At 43.7% G+C, this 23,560-nt stretch overlaps 1 protein-coding gene across 1 annotated transcript in view; it reads left to right on the top strand.

The window, feature by feature from the left end:
• Positions 1-23,560, top strand: part of LOC143484135 (glutamate receptor ionotropic, NMDA 2B-like) — a 37,433-nt gene extending 13,873 nt beyond the window's left edge. The window contains 10 exon segments of the mRNA XM_076982680.1: positions 6,358-6,529; positions 9,010-9,163; positions 9,498-9,623; positions 10,640-10,815; positions 10,817-10,870; positions 12,326-12,486; positions 14,415-14,602; positions 18,569-18,807; positions 21,360-22,573; positions 23,447-23,560. Of these exon segments, the coding sequence (XP_076838795.1) occupies positions 6,358-6,529; positions 9,010-9,163; positions 9,498-9,623; positions 10,640-10,815; positions 10,817-10,870; positions 12,326-12,486; positions 14,415-14,602; positions 18,569-18,807; positions 21,360-22,544 (2,455 nt within the window). The 3' untranslated portion in view covers positions 22,545-22,573; positions 23,447-23,560.

Below are 23,560 nucleotides of genomic sequence, written 5' to 3'. Positions count from 1 at the left end.
AATTAAGTAATATATTTAGCTGTCCAGTGATAATGCTGCTAAATATAACAGATTACAGTAAAAAGGGATTACAGTCAGAGGTGGTTTACTGCTGTTCAGAATTTTGTGGAAATTGTGGTGCTCTGAAAACAAATGAGTAAAGAATAGGATAGAATAGAGATATACAAACATTCCCAATGAAGCCTCCATAATCTTAACCTGTTAAAACATCCACAATGCAATGTGTCAGCCAGCTACATAAACAGTCGCAGGTAACACCCCAGTCCCCCAAAGCGGCACATTTATTTTTGATTGCACATAATCCACAGACACAGGCTGCATCAGAAATGGTCTACTATGTTGTGTTTATCAGAGTAAATACTGCACACTCATCTCTGGATTATGAGCAAATGCAACTATATAATTAAGAAGAGTACATATGCTTATATATACTATAGTACATAGTTAAATATTGTAGTATATGGTTAAATACTACATTTTATGGTTAAATACTATAGTGTATGGTTAACTACTGTAGTGTATGGTCAAATAGTATAGTGTATGTCTAAACACTATAGTTAAACATTATAGCATATGGTTAAGTACTATAGTGTATGGTTAAACTTCTTAAATGCACTTAAATGCAAAGGGTATGATGCATGGTGTAATCATGGAATGATGGTGACCTAACCATCATTAAAATATAAACTAGATGATTGAATTCATTTTAAAAATGTAAAGTGAATATGGAAATAAGAAAACCTGTTTTCTTACTCCATAAAGGTGCAGCCAGAGCTGAACTACATGTGTTCTTTAATGTTTTCGTACGTGGAGCCACAGCTCTTCTTTCTCGTGGTGCACATCAGGTTTGAAGTAGTGACGAGTGTCCTCTACAGGATTTTGCACAGCATCCAGTTTCTTTTAAGTGTTCTACATTACGACAATTTTGCAGTGTGACCACACTAATCGTTCAGTCATGCAAAAAAAAAAAAAAAAGCACAGTCTGGAAATACATGATTTCAGAGACAGACACAGTCACTGAAAAAGAGCCGTGGGGGTTTGTTAGGCAGTCCTTCACAATTTAGCGCTATTCACAAAAACATTGCTGATGGTTTGTGAGTGCTAAAGCTAGCCAGTATCGCCTGAACACAATGAAAAGAAAAAACAGACTGAAGTTGAGGGAGGGAAAGGAAGGATACCACTGACTTACATGTTTTGCACCCATCTCAATTTTACACTGCAGCCATGACCACCTCGTTTATGAATTAGTAATCCACCTTCTCCAGCTCAATGTGCTCTAGTTCGTGTTGGTGTAGATATCACAGAAAAGTTCTCCAACTTTGAGAGTACTCAAAGCTCACTGTTGGTTCAGTGTTAATTACTCGAATGCCATTTTCCATTGTTCCCCTTTGTAAAAAGCCTGCTCTAATTAATAGGTTGTGAGTGCTTAAAATGAGATAATGGTTTTAATTAGGTCATAAACACTTTAAGATTCAATGAGCAGTTAGAGTACATATAAAGAAAAATGGGGCCATAAAGACTTGTTAACCTATAGAATGTAAGTTTGTATATGCATGTTACCGTATGGCAGATTATGATTTCTGACAGGTGGTGGCTAGATTTACTCTAGATTTACATAATTGCTCATAATGAAGAATGATTGATAGAGAACACAAACTATGCACCCAGTAAGTAACCAGCAGAACTAAGTCTAGCATTATAAATATGAGTTCACTATTTGACAAGCCACATATTACTGTTGACATTATTTTTGTATTTAATGAACATTAATAAACCAATTTCAAACCATTCATGAACTTTTTAGAAGCATACTCTCCATGTGAAGTGGTACCCATTTGTCTTCATATCTTTGCTAAACTTCTGCTGTACTGTATCACAATCACTTTAATCCAGGTGAATGTCAGTATTCTATTGTCTGGCGACCTGAATACTGACGCCAACGTTCACCTGAATCTCGTGTTAATTTGCATTAGGGAAGTCTATTTAACCCCTCTAGACTGTTCAGTTGAATTGTTCAGAAACATTTTGCCAAGCATTTAGTAAAGCATTACCAAGCCGTTCTTGTCTCTAAACCATTCCATGTACTTACCTTAGCCTGGTCCCTGAGATTCTGTTTCTCACTTTGCCACTGGTACATTTTCTCTGTTTGCCTGATCTGGGTTTTGCCTCATCTTGCCATTTTGATAAGTCTGCCATTAAATATAATTTTACTCTGTGAATGGATCCTTCTCAAGACCCTCGGTCATCACATAGTACTTCGCCTATAACGGATCCAGCGGAGTTTCAGTATGCGCTGTCACAGGGACAGGTGCTCGATGATCACTGTAGGCATTTACAACATCTCAGCCTGGCTGTGGAGGAACTAAACCCTTCCATTTGTTTTCTGCTTCAGTGCTTCAGATTTTCTGCTTCAGTGCTCTTTGTACTTCAGCCTCATGGCGTCAGCCTTTCATACAGATTCCTCTAAGATAGCCTTGTAATAACCTTACTTACCAGCAAAGCTCTGCAGTGATCTAGCGCTATTTGGAAGACAGCTTCTCCCATTGTTCAGTCATATGCTCCCTTTGAATGCGACTTTTGTGAGGTCATCGATCACACTCGCACTGGGGAGGATTCCGGCAGACAGCTTCTTCGTCTCAGACGAGTTCTACAGCAGGCGAACAAGCTCGGTTTGTATTGTGGAAGGAAGGGCCATTTCCAGACGGCTTGTGCATCTCTAAGGGCCGTGGTGCGCGTTAGTGCTAACACTACCTCCCCTTTTTACATGTGAAGATTTGCCGTTCCAGTCAAATTGACTTGCAATGTAACTCCTTCTCATTTCCGCCTTGATCGATTCAGGAGCATCTGGGAATATCATTGATGAAACGTATTCCTGTTTGTCCCAGTGTTGTCCCTTTAAACATAAAGAGTATTGATGGAAACCCTTTTGGCCATGGAACTATATTTGAGCTCACTGTACCAGTCAAACTCTTGGTAGATGTTACAGAACCATTTCTCTTTCATCCCATTGTCCTGGAGTTTGTCTGGTTGGAAAAACATGACTCAATACTGTCTTGGAAGAGACACGAGAACTAGTGAAATGGAGTCCGTATTGTCGCACCCACTGTCTAGCCACGTCGTGCCTGACTAGTAGCGTAGACTCTAGCGTAGAGTATCCTGATATCACCTTTTACTATGGTGCATCCTCCGATGTATTCAGCAAAACCAAGGCAACCCAGTTACCATTCATCATCAATGGGACTGTGCCATCAAAACACTCCCTGGTAATATATTGCCCAAGAGCAACATATACCTGCTCTCTATCCCAGAGTCAGAGGCCATGGAAGAATACATAAGTGAGACCCTAGGGTTAGGGTTAGGGTTAGCAATGGCACAGTATCAATGTCACGTAGCAATAGCACAATATTCCCTTCTGCTTTTCTTGATAAGGTTAAGCTACATCAGCTACATCAACATCTCATTCTGCCGCATGGTCTTTCTTCATTTAGAAAAAGGATGGGGACCTTAGACTTTGAATGGGGGGAGTTGAGTGCCATCACAGTTAAAAACCAATATCCTCTTCCCCTAGTTCCTGTAGCCTTGGAACAATTCTTAACAGGCTACAATTTTAACTAGGGCGTGCTTACAATTTGATCCGACATAGGGAGGGGATGAATGGAAGATGATTTTTAGCGCTAACAAATAATAGAAGTTCTTGGTTATACCATACGGGTTGGGCAAAGCCCCTTCCATGTTCCAGACCTTTGTGAAGTTTTTCCAGTTATGCTCAATTGGTGGGTAATACGTTACATTGGCAATATTCTAGTTTATTCTTGCAATATAGAGAAACACAGATGTCATGTCAAAGCACCGTCCGCGAGATGTATGTAAAACTGGAGAAATGTGTCTTTCACCAGTCAGAAGTGAGGTTTCTAGGCTACATCATTGGTCTGCAGGGAGTGGCTATGTTTGCTATGATCATATGGTTCAGTTGCCCCTTACCTCACTTCTAAAGGGAAATCCCTGTGCTTTGAACTGGAATCCTGAGACTTGGAATGCCTTTGTGAAAGGACACTTCACCGCAGCACCCAGTCTCAAAATGCCCGATCCTTCTTTACCCTTTTTGTTGGACATGGATGCCTCTGAGACAAGTGTTGGCGCAATCTTATCCCAACATCATGGCACACCAATGAAATTACATCCTTGCTCTTTTTATTCCCACAAGCTCCCCCCGGCAGAAAGGAACAATGACATGGGTAACAGGGAGCTGCTGGCTATTAAATTAGCCCTTGAGGAGTGGCGACATTGGCTAGAGGGTGCCGCGCACCCTTTTCTCATACTTACTGATCACAAGAACCTGGAATATCTACAGGCAGAGCAACGATTAAATGCCAGGCAGGCCCATTGGGCTTAGTTTTTTTTTTCACGGTTTAACTACACTCTGAATATTAAGGCAGACACCTTGTTTCGAATGCAAAACGACCACACTTCAGAATCCCCCACTCCCATAATTCCTTCCTCCATCATTGTAGCCCCCATACAATGGGACATAGAGACACAAATCCTACAGGAACAATCTACAGAACTTCCACCGACAGCTCTCCTCCAGATTAACAGTACGTGCCCTCTTCTCTATGCTCACAGCTCATTCAGTGGATTCACACTTCTCCCACTGCAGGTCATCCTAGAACTCAGCGTACTCTGTCACTAGTGCAGAATAAATACTACTGGCCTGACCAATCCCAGCAACTAGCAGACTGTGTAAAGCAGTGTGAGGTGTGTGTCCAAAACAAAATGCAGTGTCACCCGCTGACAGGGTTACTAGAACAGCTTCCTATTCCCCATCGCCCGTGGTCTCATCTGGCAATTGACTTAATCACCGACCTACCCCGCTTGCAAGGTAACACGTTTTACGGTAGTTATTGACCGTTTCTCAAAGGACTGCAGGCTCATTCCTTTGCTAAAGCTCCCTACAACTATTCCAACAGCAAGGACAATCTCTAAATACGTTTCGATATTTCCAACGACATAATTTCGGACAGGGACACACAGTTCACATCCAGAGTGTGGCATTCATTTTGTTTCCTACTTAACAATAACATTAGTCTCACTTCAGGCTATCACCCCCGTCTAATGGCCAAGTGGAACTGCTGAACCAAGAGATACAATTATATTTAATGGAAAGCTTTTCAAAAGGGCAAGACGAGGCAAAAATCCGAAACGAGCCAGAGCAGACAAAGATAGAAAAAGTACCCGGGGCAAAATGTGAATCAGAATCCAGAAGACAGGCTAAGGTAAGTACACAGAAGGCTTTAGAGACAAGAATAGCTTGATAATGCTTTACTAAATGTTTGGCAATACTTTGATAAGTTTGCCTTTGAATATAAATTTACTCTGCTAACGGATCCTTCTAAGATCCTCTGTCATCACACTGATGTTTTTCTTCTGTGTTTATTTACCTTAAAATGGAACAATCTGCTAATTTGATTTCAGTTTTTTTTGGGTGTTTGCAAGAATCAGTTGTACTTTTCATTTTCATTGCTAAATATAGACCTTAATCTATTTTTTTTTGTCAGATTATTCACAATTGCTGTCTGTGCTAGCATTGACCACAACAGAGTAGAACAATGATTGTCATGTGCTAACAATAAGTTACTTCACAACAGGGTTAGATTGATATTATTATAAGATTAATTAGCTACCAATTAGCTACATGCTCTTGCTATTGACTAAGACAGTAAACTGAACATAGTGTTGAGTCTGTTGTCCCATTAGAGACTGATGTCCAGTTTAAGTGCTGACTTTAGTCAGTAGCTGTATAGACCTGTCATTTGTTTAGAAAATGTCATCTGTTATCATTTTATCTTTAAAGGTATTAGTTGACCATTATTAACTATACAACTTCTTTATTACATGCTAATATTTTGTAATATATTGATACATTTGCTTGGTACTAATATGGTTCCTTTAACTACAGTTATGTGGTTTCATTCTCAAACTGAATATAAAATGTGTATATAGAGAAAAATGTTTGCCCTCAGGTTTTCATGGGTAGAACTAACCCAGCAGTTAGTCACAAACCATAGAACTAAAAGGCATCTGGTCCTATTGCATAACACGTTTTACCCGCCACTGTGCCTTTAAGCAAGACACTTAACCCCAGGTTGCCCCGATTAAGTGACCCCATTATTGGTTAATGCAAAAGCCACTTTGGGCACAAGTCTCAGCTAAGTGTCCCAACAGTGATCTGTCAGTCGCTCTTATCTTTAAGGTAATTTAATTTAAAATCGTGTCTCATTGCTCGTGGTTAACAGCCTAAAGGAGACGTGTCCTGAACCTTTGCCCTTCTCACATGTGCCTGCTTCCTTCTTCTCTCAGAAATCAAACCGGAGATTCAGGGATTTACATCAAGCGCTGCTGTAAGGGCTTCTGTATAGACATCCTCAAGAAGATTGCCAAGACAGTGAAGTTCACCTACGACCTCTACCTGGTGACCAACGGGAAGCACGGCAAGAAGATCAATGGCACGTGGAACGGCTTGGTTGGCGAGGTGGGTGACGGCTTCCAGAAGAGTCTGACCGAGCTGTTCCACGACCATCCCATATCATGGAGAGAGGGGCTCGGTGTGAACACACTGTGGATAAATGGTCATTCCGTGTGGTGGGTTTTCCTGAGATGGGTTTTCAATTGCAACTGGATGATTGACTTACATGACACACCCTGACTGGAAAGGGTTTGTAAGGGACTACAGCTGTTTTTTTATGTTTCGTTTTAAAATATGATTTTAGATTTACTTTGCCCCATGCTCCTCCCAGGCCACTAAGGCTATTTCCTAGCTCCCCCTGTTTTCCCCATGACATGCTCATATGGTTACTGAAGGACCTGATAACGCTGATTCAAAAAACCGCAGCCAGTTTGCTGCGTAAGCACATTTTGCCTTACGTCTATTGGACCTTTCGGTCCCCTTGCAGCGAGCCGTTATCAGGCACCCTTTGTTACCCGCCACATTATGCCACTCCCAACGGTAACGCAGGAGAAGCTGAGGCGTGCCAGTGTTCACGCTGAGATGGGTATCCGCAAGCTTGACTCGAGACGAGATGAGCAGTGTGTGGTTTTGCAGTGCAGCGTCTAAAGTCAAATTATACAGGGCTCCGGTACACCGATGTGTGCTGCTGCCGGTCATGTTTGTGAAGGGCTTTAGGGCTTGTGATTTAAAATACTTGTTAAGGGTAGGAGTGGGTACTCTGTCTTATTTTAAATGGTACTTAAAAGCGGTAGCAGATACTGTCTTTTATTTAAAATGGTTCTAAAGAGCAGTGGCAGTAGTTACTGCATCTTTATTTGAGCTTTTCTAGCTCATGCATGAGGTTGATAGAATATGAAGTGTTTCTGAAAAAGCAAGGGGTAGAGTTTTGAGAGAGAGAGAGAGAGAGAGAGAGAGAGAGAGAGAGAGAGAGAGAGAGAGAGAGAGAGAGAGGAGAGAGAGAGAGAGAGAGAGAGAAAGAGTTGAAGTGGTTGCAGTTGGCAAATCCTGCTGTTGGGGCCTTATAGAGAATCTGTTAGATTAGGCAGCAGGCAGACGGGGTCAGCACAAGCAGATGTGTTGTTCACTGTTCACTGCCTGTTCACATACGTGCAGATGTGTTGTTCACTGTTCACTGCCTGTTCACATACGTGCAGATGTGTTGTTCACTGTTCACATACGTGCAGATGTGTTGTTCACTGTTCACATACGTGCAGATGTGTTGTTCACTGTTCACATACGTGCAGATGTGTTGTTCACTGTTCACTGCCTGTTCACATACGTGCAGATGTGTTGTTCACTGTTCACTGCCTGTTCACATACAGTACGTGCAGATGTGCTGCAAACAGGCAGCATACTGAAAACACAAACAAGGAAAATTAAGCTTGAAACAACAAAGGAACTAGGGGAAAGGACAAAGCGTTTGCATTATATCCACAAGACTTTACAAAGACCCAAAGCAAACAGGGGATTCCTGATGGGACCATAAACAAGAAGCAGCTGCAAGCGACCATAAGTAACTAGTCCTTGGGCGGAGCCAGATCTGGTGTAGACCAATCAGAATTGAGGGTGGGTGACAGCAAGGAAATGCCCAGCTGGTACTTGAATTCACAGATTAGATTTCATAGATATCAAATAATAGCCATTACAGAGGCACGCACTAGTCAACATTTTAAATTAATGTGGCATGTTTGTCTCATTCCTGTTCATTGGGAGTCATATTAATTATCATCACATCTGTTCCAGCATTTGGTGCAGGCTGCTGTTTGCTTCTGAGTACTTGTTGCTCAATATGTGTGCATGATGTCGAAAGATGTCACAATATCTTATTATTAATGCCCCCAATAAACACACACAAGCACATTCTCTCTCTCCCTCTCTCTCTCTCTCTCTCTCTCTCTCTCACACACACACACACACACTTTTATTTGAATGTACATGCAGATGATGGCATCTTTTATGATGTGGCACTGGGGCAGAGTGTGGACGGAGTGTCTCCGAAGCATATGTCCACCTCGTTAACTCAGTCTGCCTCGCCCCCATTTTACCGTGTAGCCTAGGGCCGTCGATATTTAAAGCTGAACAGACCTGAAAACAAGATGGGTCTGGGGGGAGCAGTGTGTTTGTGTGTGTGTGTGTGTGTGTGTGTGTGTGTGTGTGTGTGTGTGTGTGTGTGTGTGTGTGTGTGTGTGTGTGTGTGTGTGTGTGTGTGGAGCAGGGGGACAACGAGTCACTGGAGTAACCTGGCTTGTTTTTCTGCCTGTCTCCTTTGTCCTGCTGTGGTTTGGGATGTTCTATTGGACATCGGTTCTCACTCTGGTCTTTTTCAGTTTTCCAGTGTCTTCTTTTCTTCTGCAGTTTCATTCATCAGTGCAGTCATGTACGTCATGTCCATGTTGCTTTTCCGTAACATGTTCTTCTGTTATATCTCTCTCTCCCTCTCTCTACCCCCTCGACACACACACTCTTACTCTCTCCCTCCATCTCCCTTCTCTCTCAAACTGTAGGTGGTGTTTAAGAATGCCCACATGGCAGTTGGCTCTCTGACCATCAATGAGGAAAGGTCAGAGGTCATTGACTTCTCTGTGCCCTTCATAGAGACGGGTATCAGTGTCATGGTCTCACGTAGCAATGGTACAGTTTCCCCTTCTGCTTTTCTTGGTAAGGAATACACACGCACAGACACAAATGTTAATACATATACATTCTTATTTTGTTTAGCTGACTGAGAACATTTCAGTGTTAGACATGTTGAGAACAGGCCATCCAGCAGTACAAAGGCCCCCTCCTGACACACATTATCTGGCAGTCAGACATACTCAATAAGTCAAATGAAGTGGCATTTAAGACAAGATCACTTCTTCATGTCTTAACAAGCGCACTTCATCTATAAGACCCTCTATGTCTTCCTCTCACTCCCTTTCTCCTTTCTCTCTCTCTCTCTATCTGTCTGTCTCTCTCTCTCTCACACACACATGCTCTTTCTCTCTTTCAGAGCCCTTTAGTGCCGACGTCTGGGTGATGATGTTCGTGATGCTTCTGATTGTCTCAGCAGTGGCTGTCTTTGTATTTGAGTACTTCAGTCCTGTCGGTTATAATCGCTGTCTTGCAGATGGCCGAGGTGCGCACACACCCACACCCACACACACACACACACCCCCCACCACACACCCACACACACACTCACACTTCCAGAGTCGGAGAACACCTATTAAACACCCTGTGACACTGTAGCCTGCATGTCACAACCAATCCAGTGAGGTCCATACAACCAATATAGACAATATAGGCTTCTCTCCATCATACACTTTAACAAATTGCTGACTTAAAACAGTAAATGTAAGGCCTATTAAAGTTAAAATTAGTTAACAGCACAATGTCTTGTTATTTTTTTATATATTTATTCAAATGTTTAAGGTATCTCAGACACTTTATTTTTAAACAATTATTATTTTTACAGTGTACTGACCAAGGTTGTAAAAATAATTTTAAAAGGCATAAGTATAAATTTTAAGTATAAAGAATAATACATAGAGTTTATTTAGATCCCAGTGCTGACTTGTTAAAAATACATAACTAAACTTATTCAGATAAACTCAGTTGGGGTCATATTGTAGTTTCCAATTGTAGCCTGTCCTGTATGTCCTGCAGGCCACTTGAAACTGGCCATAAGCTGAAACATGAAGGTGAAACACGGCCCGCTGATTTCTCTCGCGCCCACGGGCGTGTGCATAATGACACGCCTCCATTACATAAGCGTGTTGGAGTTTAAAACACTGTTCTGACTCTATAATTACCACAGAGCTCTCTCTCTCTATCTCTCTCTCTCTCTCTCCTCTCTCTCTCTCAATCTAGCTTTCAGACTGCATTTGTTCACCCAAAATCACTATTGTGACTGTTCTAGAACATGAATTATGCTCACATACATATAATCTAACTTATAAATATATCTAACTAAACATTACTTATGCTCCTTCTCTCTCCCACCATCTCCCTTGATCACCTCCATCCCTGCTTCTTGTACCCTGTCCTTCACTTCTTTTCCTCTGTGCCTCTCTTCACTCTCCTCATCCTCTTAAACTCTGTCTTTCCACCCCACCACCCCACCCCTCTGCCCCATCTATGTCTCATCTCCAGAACCTGGGGGCCCCTCGTTCACTATCGGTAAGGCCATATGGCTGCTCTGGGGTCTGGTCTTCAACAACTCTGTGCCCGTTCAGAACCCCAAGGGCACCACCAGTAAGATCATGGTGTCCGTGTGGGCCTTCTTCGCCGTCATCTTCCTCGCCAGCTACACAGCTAACCTGGCAGCCCTTCATGATCCAAGAGGAATATGTTGATCAGGTGTCTGGCCTCAGTGACAAAAAGGTATCGTGGTTTCACCTGTAAATGCCACAAAGCCCCAGCAGACAAACCATGAGATTGATTTTTTAGAGCTTGCAGTTTTGGTTTTTAATGTACACACGAGTGGTTACACTGAACATGTTACTTTCACTTTGATAGCTGTGCGTAAACTTAGCAGCACTAACGTCAGTTTATGTCAAAATAAACTTGAAGAATGACAGCGTTTAGCTGATTTAATTGTAAAACACGTACGTAGCTTTGAGAGGTTAAAATCTGTGATCTGCCTACCAATACATCTTAAGCGTAAGCAGTCGTATCAGTACGCAGTACTTGACCATCATTTGCTGTTATCTCAACTTTTCTTTTAAAGAACAATACAATTACCTGATACTTCTAGAAGAGTAATTATTGGTGTTTGGAACAAGTAACTCAGATGTTCCATTGATATATTTCCTCTCCTTAATGAGAATGGAAATATCATGTGTACTGCAACTGACATCATGCAAGAAGGATACTGATAGAAAAGACCAGATTTAGTTCAGTATGGTCTAAATTTGTCAGTCTGTATTAGGATGACAAGCTGTGGAAACAATGCACTTTTGACTCATATGGTACTACATTATGTATGCTGTATACGTTTTTCATTGCAATTTAGATGTAAGTAAATTCAGTTAAATTACGTGTAATTTGCCAGTGGTTGGTAATGTTAATTGCCATGTCTGTCCTCATTGTATTTGGTGTATGTGTTATTCTTGTGGCTTCATAGTTGGCCTTTATAAATGAGAAATTACTGGGCTAATTGGAACTGGGTTACAGCTGCTAAAACAGGCAAGTCAAGGAGAATTGCAAGGCTGTTGTAAGCACTGAATTATGCATGTGCTGAGATTTTACTCCTCTTTAAAGTTGTGCTTTCTTTTTTTTCATGCCTGACAAAGCTGGTGTGTGTTTATGTGGATGTAGCAACATGAATTTACAGTATACACTGACACTGTTTCCTCATGAAATGAAAGAAAACATGAAAAACATATTTTTCTTTTAAGGTCTAAAGCAGCAAAGTTTTCTCTTTGCTACCAAAACTACCATAGAATTTTAACAATAACTCAACATTTCTTATGTGTGTTTGAAAGCATGATAGGTATTAATCCTCCCCATAAGCTATTCATTTGAATTAATTTGGCCCTACTGTTGATTACACATTAGAGTCTGAAGCTGACTTAATAAATGCGGTCTTAACTAGTTTAGCCTTCTGCTTGATTCTCTTTTCTGCATGCGGCTCACACTTTTTGCCTCATCCCCGCCCCCACTCTATCTCCGCCCCCACTCTCGCCCCACCCCTCTTATCCCTGCCCCCACCCTATCTCCGCCCCACCCACTTATCCCCACCCCCACCCTTATCCTTGCCTCCACCCCATAATCCCTGCCCCCACCCCCTAACTCCACCCCCACCTCCCTTATCTCCGCTCCCACCCCCCACCTCAGTTCCAGCGCCCGAACGACTTCTCTCCCCCGTTTCGATTCGGCACGGTTCCCAATGGCAGCACGGAAAGGAACATTAGGAACAACTACAAAGAGATGCACAGCTACATGACCAGCTTCCACCAGAAAAATGTAGACGAGGCCCTCCAGAGCTTGAAGACTGGGTGAGAGAGAGAGAGAGAGAGAGAGAGAGAGAGAGAGAGAGAGAGAGAGAGAGAGAGAGAGGATAAGACATAAATGTAAGTGAGTGGGTGGTAACTGATGATCGTCCAAGGTTGGTGGATTTCAAGATGATTTAATGCATGGACTTAATGAAACACTGGACTGGCCACTATACTGTGTAGTTAAACCATACACATTTGCAGTTGTGGCATATCATCAACATACGTCAGCACTGCTATACAGGCTTAACAATCATTCACACACTAAACTGTCATGTAGGATGCTACATATCATATGTAAAGTGTCAACATGTATTAACACCAGCATTGCATACTAAATGAAAACAGGACTCTACTAAAGTCTTTGGAACTCGTCTCTATTTACAGGTCAGATTACAGTTCCGTGATGTATACAAATTAGCTTTTAGCAAATTAACATTTGAAAAACCAACCAGTTAATTAATTAATTGATTAATTACTTCATTATTAGTACTACAACAGAAGAAATTGCCAAGACGAGGACAGTTATTCAGTGCAGTTGAGAACAGATGTCAGGATATGTCACTGCATGTACACAGCAACTGAACAATCCCAAAGCCAGCTGTTCACATCCTGATGTTCATGTCCTGAACAAAGGAGGGAAGACTGATTGGCCTAAAATACCAGCAGAAGTAGAGATGATGAATTCAGACACTCATTGTTGAACCTAAGATGGCGGCTCCACCTTGTTAGAAATTCCGCCTTCAGGAATCAGGTCCAGATTCAGGAGACTGGACGACTTCAGCATTGACGAGTTTATTGACACACATAGTATATGGCATATGGTTGATCACGACCAGGCCGGGCGTAGTCTATTTGTGAGGACCTTATATACATCAGGAAATGTGGGAGGAGGAAAGAGGATGAGGATGAGTTTAAGGAGGGGTAAGTGGGGGATGAAGGAGAGGGGGAAGAGGAGTTTAAGGAGGGGTCAATGTATGTGGGGGGGGGGGGGGGGGTTGATAGTTGTCAGGGTTAAGACTTCAAAGGATCATACATACACACGATGGAGTTGTTGACTGCAAGATGGGCAACCATCAATACTTCTCAGGCATTCGATTGTTGCCACATTAGGGGGTTGATTGCATTACTTCATGGTCGGCAGACAGACGGCAGAGGTAGAGTGATCTCCATAGAGAAAAAGAAGTGAGATGTGAAAGAAGCACATTTTCTCTCAACCATCACGCCAAAACGAATGGTGGAGAGCCCAAGGATGGATCCACGGGTGGATCTACAATGACATTTTGCTCTCAAAGTATGTTTGCGCTGAGTTACACACGTCTCAGTACTTTTTGCTAGTGTAATATATGCTATCTTAACGCCTGCGGTTTAAAAATAAAGAAGCAGACCTTGAAAAGCTGCCACATCCGTCACCTGTTCATTGTGTGCGCTGCTCTTCTGATAGTGGAGTCCGTGATTTCACATTTCCTGGTGTGACTCAGACGAGTTGTTCAGAAGCGGAACCCCACAGGGGCGCACCCTGCCGTCCTCGACACCACACAAATGGGTCATGATGCGTTTAAAGCAGTGTGCAGGCTTTTTTGGTTGTCATTTGGAACTGTGTCCAAATACAGGATTAAAGCACATGCAAAACACACACACAAAAAAAAAACGTTGACAATTTACTGTACATTACACTTGCGTGTACAAGCACCCCCTGATGCTACAGATAAAGCAGCTACACTTCATCTGTAGTTTGGCCTTGCCCAGAAAGCAAAATAAAACTTCTGTATGTGTAGCTTTACAATAATGATATGAAATAATTCAATGCTTGGTGTTAATTCAACACACTATATGTATGTGGGTTAAGACAACACAAGTACAGTACTGTGTTAGCTACAGCGGAGACCACTGCAGCGGTAGAATCATCTTTCCCTCTCTGTTCTCGCCAGCAAACTGGACGCTTTTATCTACGATGCCGCTGTGTTGAACTACATGGCAGGCAGAGATGAAGGATGCAAGCTGGTGACCATTGGCAGTGGTTATATATTCGCTACTACGGGCTATGGAATCGCCATCCAGAAAGACGCAGGCTGGAAGAGACCGGTGGACCTGGCCATTCTGCAGCTGTTTGGAGATGGTGAGGCCTGCTCCTCTTATTTGAGAAACGCCACAGAAATTAATCATGCTTCATTTTCGCGACTGGACAAGAGCAGAGACAACCTGTTAACATTAATTCTCTATACACAGGCACTGCAGTGAATGCCTTCTGGTTAATACTTTGTAGAGGCTTTGTATATATGCTTTGTGTGTGTGTGTGTGTGTGTGTGTGTGTGTGTGTGTGTGTGTGTGTGTGTGTGTGTGTGTGTGTGTGTGTGTGTATATATAATTGTAGTGAAGACAACACAGGTGCAGGCTTAATATATTTATATTAAATTGTAGTGAAGTACACAACATTTCTAGAGCAACAGGATGTTTCTGACCTTCATCAGCTGTGCAAGCACAAAGTGGTACTTGACTACACTTTCTTTGTATCTTACCTAAGTACTTACTTGGAATGCTTTTTCTTATTATTTTGAATTTGGAATGCTTTTCATATGAAATATATATATATACGAGTTTGTCAACTCATTGAGTAGTTTAGATTTTTCTGTTGCTTTACCAGGATGCTCTTATTTTATCATCACCAGTTTTTGTATATGAAATGTCATCAATTCCATTTACTTGTTTTGAGGGAAATGTGTGAGTTTCCAGCAGACTACATGAAACATGGAGTCAGAGCATGTGTAAAAGTAAATGAACCACAGCTGCATTAGTAAAGTCAATTAGGTAAAAGACTCATGTGAAACACGTGTGAGTGCTCAAGAAGTCAATTAAGCAGACCAAGATTTGAGCCACACTGATTACAAGTGAGAGAAAACCCACCAAACCACTGTCATGTCAAGGCATAAAGCACAGATCAACAATGCTGATATGAAAGGAGACCTCAGAGGACATCAAGATGAAAGCGCTGACAGCCGACGAAAGCTACAAAACCATTTCCAAAAGATTCGAGCTCCATTCACCCACTGTAAGACAAATCATTTACAAATAGAGGTCACTCAGCATCATGGCATCTCTGCTGAGAGGTGGAAGACCATCAACTTACACCAAAAAGCACAAGAAAAATAATAATTCAGGTCGAGGCCAACCCACACATCACCTCTCTGGCAGCATCTGGGAAAAATGTACATGCGTCTACAAGCAAAAAATCAATAAACACGGCATTCATGGGAGAGCTGCTAGCAGGAAGCTTCTGCTCTCAAGAACAAACAAAGCTGCCTGTTTTAAACTTTGCCAGAGCACTTGGACAAACCTGAGGCTTTCTGGAAATCCATGGTCTGGATAGATGAGTCTAAAACTGAATTATTTGGCCACAGTCACAGGTGCCATGTTTAGAGAAAAGTCAACACTGCATATAAAGAGAAGAACCTCCTCCTAACAGTGAAGCATGGTGGTGGAAATGTGAAGGTCTGGCCCTGCTTTTCTGCATCCGGACCTGGACGACCTGGATAAATATCATCCAAGGAACCATCAATTATCAGGCCTATCAACACATTCTTGACCAGAATCTCTTGCTGTCAGTCCGGGAGTTGAAGCAGGGATGAAAATGGATTATGCAACAAGACAATAACCCAAAGCATCTCAGCAAAACTACCAAGAAATGGCTTAAGTAAAAGAAGATTTACATGCTGGATTGGCCCTGTTCAAACTTCAATCCCATAAAAATGCTGTGGCAAGATCTGAAGTGGGTGGTACATGCCAGATGTTCCTCTAACCTCTCTCAACTGATGGAGTTCTGCAAGGAGGAGAGGGCAAAAATCCCCAGTGAGACACTCGTTTCAACCAAAGTCGTTAAGTTTAAATAATGGCTGCAAAAGGAGGTGCCACAAGATACTTTTGCACTTAGCAGATTTATGGTGTTTGGAGAGAGAAATTACTTTTGTTGAGTAAAATATATATATATATATATATATATATATATATATATATATATATATATATATATATATATATATATATATATATATATAGCAATGGGTTGGGTGTTTCACAAACTTTCATATATACCGGTACACATAATCTAGAACTTCTGCTTTCTTGTATGATTAATTGTACTATTAAGGTTCTATTAATCTTTTAGAACTCCTAAAGGTTCTTGAATAGCTCCCCCCAAAGAAGGCAGGCGTCATGCTCACTCCCAAATAGGACATGACAGGGACTGTGTAGTGTATGTGTATACTGTGCATAAAGTAACTTGAAACCAGGTTTGTTACAGTGAATTTTAATTTTACATCACACACACACACACACAAATATATATATATATATATATATATATATATATATATATATATATATATATATATATATATATATATATATATATATATAAACATTGGTCTGCTTATTGTATTCCACTGTTTCCACTGCTTCCTGTTTCTTCTGTTAAATGAGCAATGGAATCCTTCACAATCCTGTTTTCTGACATCTGAACAGTAAACAAACTACTTCAAACCTGACCTGAAGTCATACAAAGAACACCTGTTCCACTCGGAGCACAAATAACACTGACTGGATTTGACATCCTTGACCGCATGCTCTACATCTATCAGAGCTGGATCGTGCTGTTCTTGCTAGCCTAAATTAGCTCTGGCCTAGTTACTGGGCTACCTTTTGAGTGACTGTTCATGCATGTGGCACTGCTAGCAACACACATTAGTTAGCTCAGTCTGTGGCATCTGCCTGTTTGGAGGTCTTCCGTAGGTTCGTCCAAGTGTGCCATGCATTGTTATTTTGTAGCCACTGGAATTATATAATTTTATATAGAATCCACGACTGGGAATTGTGTCCAGTTCAGATGAGTCAAGGCAAGCTTGTGGTGGCTCTCAAGTGGATTGGGGATGACGTCAAAAGTACTTGTGCCAGACTACGCATACACACACACACACACACACACACACACACACACACACACACACACACACACACAGTCAGAAACATGCACCGCACATGTGAACAGCTGAAGTTCTTCTCCCTTGATTCCTGTCTCCCTCCTCTTTCTCTCTCATACATACACGCCCCTCCGAGGGGAGCCGGCTCTCAGAGCCGCACAAGTCTCCTTCACCAAGAGATAACTAATATATGCGGCTGAGAAAGATATAGCTCTTAGGCTGGAAAAGGCTGTAGGTCTTTTCAGATCTTTTCTGTCACGCTCTTTAAGTAGGCCACTGACGAAAAAAGGCATCAGTTCAGCAGCCGGGGCGTCAGAATGACTTGGGGAGCACTCAAGAAGATCCGCTTTGTACGGGGGGCGTGACAACAGCAGCTGAACCACTCCAACGCTCTTGACCCTCATCTATCAAGGCCTACGTGCGTGCTCCTGGTGTCTTTGATTTATTTGAAGACCTCCAGGTTCTTAAGGTCCCCACCCATTAGCCTCCGGGAGCCAAATCACAAGTGACACTTGTAATCAATCGGTAATGAGGAGCCGATCCGTGGGGGGGGGGGGGTCTTGCGTCGGGAGTAATGTGACATGACAAATGTCACACATTCCAGGGGCCTTTGTTTGTTTACCGAATTAGAATTCTAAACAAACAGGCACAGATGAAGACAGACACAAGCAAATATAAGCAAACATGCATTATTGCATAAGCTCAAGAAGGATCAGCCAGAGGACATTAGCCACACAGCCATTAAAAAAAAGGGGGGGGTTATCATGACGCAGATTTAAACAAAATGCACCAAAATGTCACTGTTTTCACGCCCAAAACACAGGATGTCACATTCATCTTAATTTCTCTTTGTTCTCTCAACCTCTTTGTCCTTCACCAAAAACAAACACCATCTTACCTGTCACAATCTCTCCATTGTGAGAGCCATTTTTCTCTCTTTCCATAATCCATCCATCCTTCCACACCTCCCTTTTGTCCCTTACTCTTCTTCATTCCATCACTTCCATCTTCCTTTTCTGTCTGTTCTCTCTGGCTTCCACCCCTTTCTGCCACCCTCTGTATCTCTCTGTCTCTGTCCATCTCTCTTTCTCTCTCCCTCTCTCCCCCTGCAGGTGAGATGGAGGAGCTGGAGGCTCTGTGGTTGACGGGGATCTGTCACAACGAGAAGAACGAGGTGATGAGCAGTCAGCTGGACGTCGACAACATGGCCGGCGTCTTCTACATGCTGGGGGCAGCCATGGCGCTGTCGCTCATCACCTTCATAGCCGAGCACCTGTTCTACTGGCAGCTGCGCTTCTGTTTCATGGGCGTGTGCTCGGGCAAGCCTGGCGTCACCTTCTCCATCAGCAGGGTGAGCGCCTCCATACGGCTTTCACCACCTGCAGCTTCATGCAGGGTGTGGGCTGTTTCAAAGCCCGTCCCATCCCAACCCGCTGGGTACAGTCCTGAATAGCTAGCTTGTGTGTAATCGGGTTCCAGAGGCTCCCGCAAAGCCCCACTCTAGAATCCTGAATCATCTAGAATGAATGAATGAATGACTGAATTATTATCATTGAGCATTGTACATCTACACTTGCACAACAGAATTCTAAATGCAGTCCCCTCAGTGCAAAAAAAATGAATAAGCAGGTAAATAAAGCAGCTAAAAAAAATGTATTGCACATTGGCCCATTGAATAAACAGATGTTGCACTTACCCCATTGAAAAAGAAAATGGATTTTGTGGCATGTTTGTATACAGTGTCTCAGTCTTTGTCCTTATTTTATGCTGTATGTAACATCTGCCAAAGGGCAGCAGTTCAAACGTCCAGTGTCCTTGGTGTGTCTCTGTCTCTCATGATTCTGTCTGTGCTCCTGAGACAGTGGTTACTGTAAAGTTCCTCCAGGGAGGGGAGGGGGTGACCGATGGTCTTCTGGGCAGTATTGATGACCCTCTGTATGGTCTTTCTGTGTGCTTTTGGAAAACCACGCAGAGATGCAATAAGTCAGCATACTCCACAGAGCCACAGTAAAATACAGTCAGCACTTTAAGCTTCAGCACGTTAGGCTTCCTGAGGATCCTCAAGAAGTGGAGACGCTGGTGGGGTTTCTTCACAACTGCAGAGGTGTTGGAGCTCCACTGGAGGTCTGCATCCATATGTACTTTCAGGAACCCAAAGCAGAGCACACCCTCTACACACTCCCCCTTAATATGGATTGGTTGTGGATCGAAGTTCCTCCAGAAAATCTACAATCATTTATTTGGTCTTGGAGGTTAAGTTGTTGTCTGCACACCAACCCACCAGTCTCTGGATCTCCTCCCTGTATGCTGTTTCGACGCCGTCAAATATTAGCCCAACCATGGTGGTGTCATCCGCAAATTTGATTATGACATTGTCTGGGTGGCTAATGACATGGTCGTACGTGTACAGGGTGTAGAGCAGTGGGCTCAACACACAGCCCTGTGGATATTGTATGTTAAGACTGTGGGCTGTGGAGAGATGTGCACCAACTCTACAGTAACTCTCTGAACGGTTCATCATCTTAGAATAGGTAGAATGATTGTCACATTTATTTTTAGTTGTGTAACAAATGTGTTCAAATACTGAAGATCGCAGGAGCAGAGCACTGACAAAAGGTCAGGAGTCAGAAAATTAAACAATGAATGAGGAAAAATCAGACAAAGGAACAGGCAATAAAAAAGAAGAGGCAGACTCTAGAGGGGCGAATAACAGAGTAGGGAATGAGATAGAAGAGATGTAAGAATATGTCAGTACCAGACCAATCAGATGAAGGGGTCAAGAGATGAATAAGAGAAAAGACTGAAGCTGGCAAGGATGACCTGGGTGACAGGAGGCACAGGAGATAAGACATACATGGAGGAAGCTCTCAGAAGAATGGGTAGGCATGGCGAGGAACAGAGAAAAAGACAAGAAACCATTTGTCTAAGAAACAGGCAAGAAACCGTTTCTGGCGTGATCTCTCAGCAGGGCTGTGCACCCCCAACAGGAGAGCTACCTTTTAACATTTTTGAGAGGGGATTCTATTAGCGTCCATAATGTTTCTAATGTCACTAACGCTCCTAATCGTGATTGTTGATATGTATGTACTAATTCATTGTGACCTTTTTATATTTTCAGATCATTTGAGCAGACAACCACTTTGAAAATTAGACATCAAAATTCCTGCCTTTTTATTATTTGATTGTTATTGATAAAGTGTAGTTAGTCATCAATTATCTTGATCATTCTGAAGAGGTATAGATAATGTTGTACAATTACTTTGCTTGATGTCTCCTTGGTTTTAGAGAGACATATCAAAAATATAAATAAGAGATTGACTGTATTGTCCAGCCTCTCTGCAACACTATTATCATCCATTGCTTTAGCCTGTGTTCTGACTGTCATTTTCTTATTCTACATTTTTTCTTTCTCTTTCTCTTTGACTCCTCCATCTGTGACCATGCTGGGTTAGACTTTGATGTATGAAGCTTTAATGAACCCATCACTCAATTGTTTCGTCCCTTCATCATTAAAGTCTTATCAAGTCCCACTGTGTTTTTCAGGCATTAACCTCTACTCTTTGTTCGTTTCTTGATTTAAATTTGAACTCTACATTACACAAAACAGACGTAATTGGAGAACATTGTGTTCCAGTCAAATAAAATACAAAGCAATGTACTGAAATTCATTTTGGAGATGTACTGGTGAAGTTTACTGCAACATACCAAAACTGTGTAAGAACAATGTGCATACTTACGCCTACAGTATATGACAGGCTATCAGAAAGGGAATGGGACAAGGACATTGATACCTGGAAATTGTAGGTCTTTACTGTACCATAAATGCTTGTTGCATACTGAAATGTTTTTTTTTGTCTCATTTCCCTCCTCTCCACCCATCCCTCTCTTTGTTTTATCTAACAGGGCATCTACAGCTGCATCCACGGCGTTCAGATCGAGGAGAACAAGTCGGGCCTTAACTCCCCCTCGGCCACCATGAACATGAACAACACCCATTCCAACATCCTCCGTCTGCTGCGCACCGCCAAAAATATGACCTCCGTGCCTGGGGTCAACGGCTCCCCACACAGTGCCCTGGACTATGGCCACCGTGAATCGGCTGTCTATGACATTAGTGAACATAGACGCAGTCTGGTGAGCCATGCTGACTGCAAGCCCCCGCCACCATATTTGCCTGAAGACAATATGTTCAGCGACTACGTGAGTGATGTGGAGAGGACTTTTGGGAACTTGCACCTGAAGGACAGTAACCTGTACCAGGATCATTACCTGCACCACCACGGGGGCACGGGATCCGGACTGGCTCTGGGTATGTCGGGTCCCTTGCCTAACCGACCTCGTAGCTTAGGGAGTGCGAGTTCTTTGGAGGGGGGGATGTACGATTGCGACAGCTTAGGGGGAGGGGTAGCACCCATCTTCACCACCCAGCCCCGCCAGTCACTGACACACAGGAACAGGGAAAAGTTTGACCTGATTGCAGGCCACCCCACCCAGTCGAGCTTCAAGTCCGGCCTGCCCGATCTGTACGGGAAGTTCTCCTTCAAAGGTGGGGCGTCCAGTTCAGGGTTTATCGCGGGACATGACAGGTACTGCGGGGGAGGTGGGGCGGGCTCGGGAGGGGACGACGGGAATATCCGCTCAGATGTGTCGGATATCTCTACTCACACCGTGACCTATGGCAATCTCGAAGGCAATGCCAAGCGGCGGAAGCAGTACAGGGACAGCCTGAAAAAGAGGCCGGCATCCGCAAAGTCCCGACGCGAACATGATGAGATCGAGCTGGGCTTCCGGAGGCGCACCCACCACACCATCCACCACCACCATCACCACCACCCAGTCACACAGGGACATCGTTCAGCCACACCGCCCGTGGAACGCAAGAGTCAAAGAGGGGCCAACTGCTCCTCGTACATGTTCCGTGACAAAGAGAATTTAAGGGACTTCTACGTGGACCAGTTCCGATCCAAGGAAGGGGCGTCACCATGGGATTTAAGTGATGCACCAGGAATGGGCGGCGGAGGGGGTCTGGGTGGGGGCGGATGTGGAGCCGTAGTCGGCAGTGGTGGTGTCGGGGGGAGCGTGCACTAGTTTGGTCCCCGTGGACGATTTCTTGAAAGGTAAATCTAAGAAGACAGAGTGTAAGGGTGGAATGGGAGGAGGAGGATCTCCTGGGCAGCAGGGCCATGCATGCTGGGAAAAGAACATTGGAGGGGTGGGTGGATTGGCCGGCGGGGATTGGGAGTGCCGTAACTGCCACAGCGGAGGGGTTGGAGGCGGAGGAGGCAAGCCTGTTTGCATGCACGGGGGAGGAGTGGGCACGGGCTACCCAGCAGCCGGGGGTGGTGGGGGATCCAGTGGGGGAGGTGGGGGGAGTGGACAAGTCTCCAGCCGCCCGAGTTCGGCCACCTGCAAACGATGTGATTCGTGCAAGAAGCCGGGCAACTTGTACGACATCAGTGAGGACAACCATCTCCTCCTGGATCAGATAGGGAGCAAGTTCTCTGTGGAGGGAGGAAAGGGGGGCAGCAGTGGCGGAGGGGCCCAAACCCAGGTGCAAAGGCGCAAGTTCGGCCCGGGGGGCAGGGTCTTGCGCAGGCAGCATTCTTATGACACATTCGTAGACCTGCAGAAAGAAGGGGCAGGCAGGATGGGAGGCTCAGGGTTCGGAGGCGGTGGGGGTGCCTCCATGCTGCCTCCACCCCGGAGCGTGAGCCTGAAAGACAAAGATCGCTACATGGAAGGTGCAAGCCCATATGCACAGATGTTCGAGCAGTATGCGGGAGGGGAGACGTCGTTTTTTGCAGCTGGGGACCGAGAGAAGGGCGGGGGCTCGTCGTTTAGCTTGTTCCGTGGGGGTGAAGGTGGGTTACATCGTCGCTCGGTAGGCGAGAGAGACATGAGGGACAGGGATAGAGGCATGATGGGAGGAGGAGGTATGGGCGGTACCCGACGGGTCGGGACTTACTCCTTGTCTAAATCTCTCTACCCAGATAAGGTGAACCAGAACCCATTCATCCCAACCTTCGGCGATGACCAGTGCCTATTACATGGCGCCAAATCGTACTACGTCAAAAAGCAGCAGACACAACCCCAGCAGCAACAGA

The sequence above is a fragment of the Brachyhypopomus gauderio genome, chromosome 20 (assembly GCF_052324685.1).
Source record: "Brachyhypopomus gauderio isolate BG-103 chromosome 20, BGAUD_0.2, whole genome shotgun sequence".
In the NCBI taxonomy this organism is placed as follows: Eukaryota; Metazoa; Chordata; class Actinopteri; order Gymnotiformes; family Hypopomidae; genus Brachyhypopomus; species Brachyhypopomus gauderio.
This window is presented reverse-complemented; position numbering and strand designations above follow the sequence as displayed.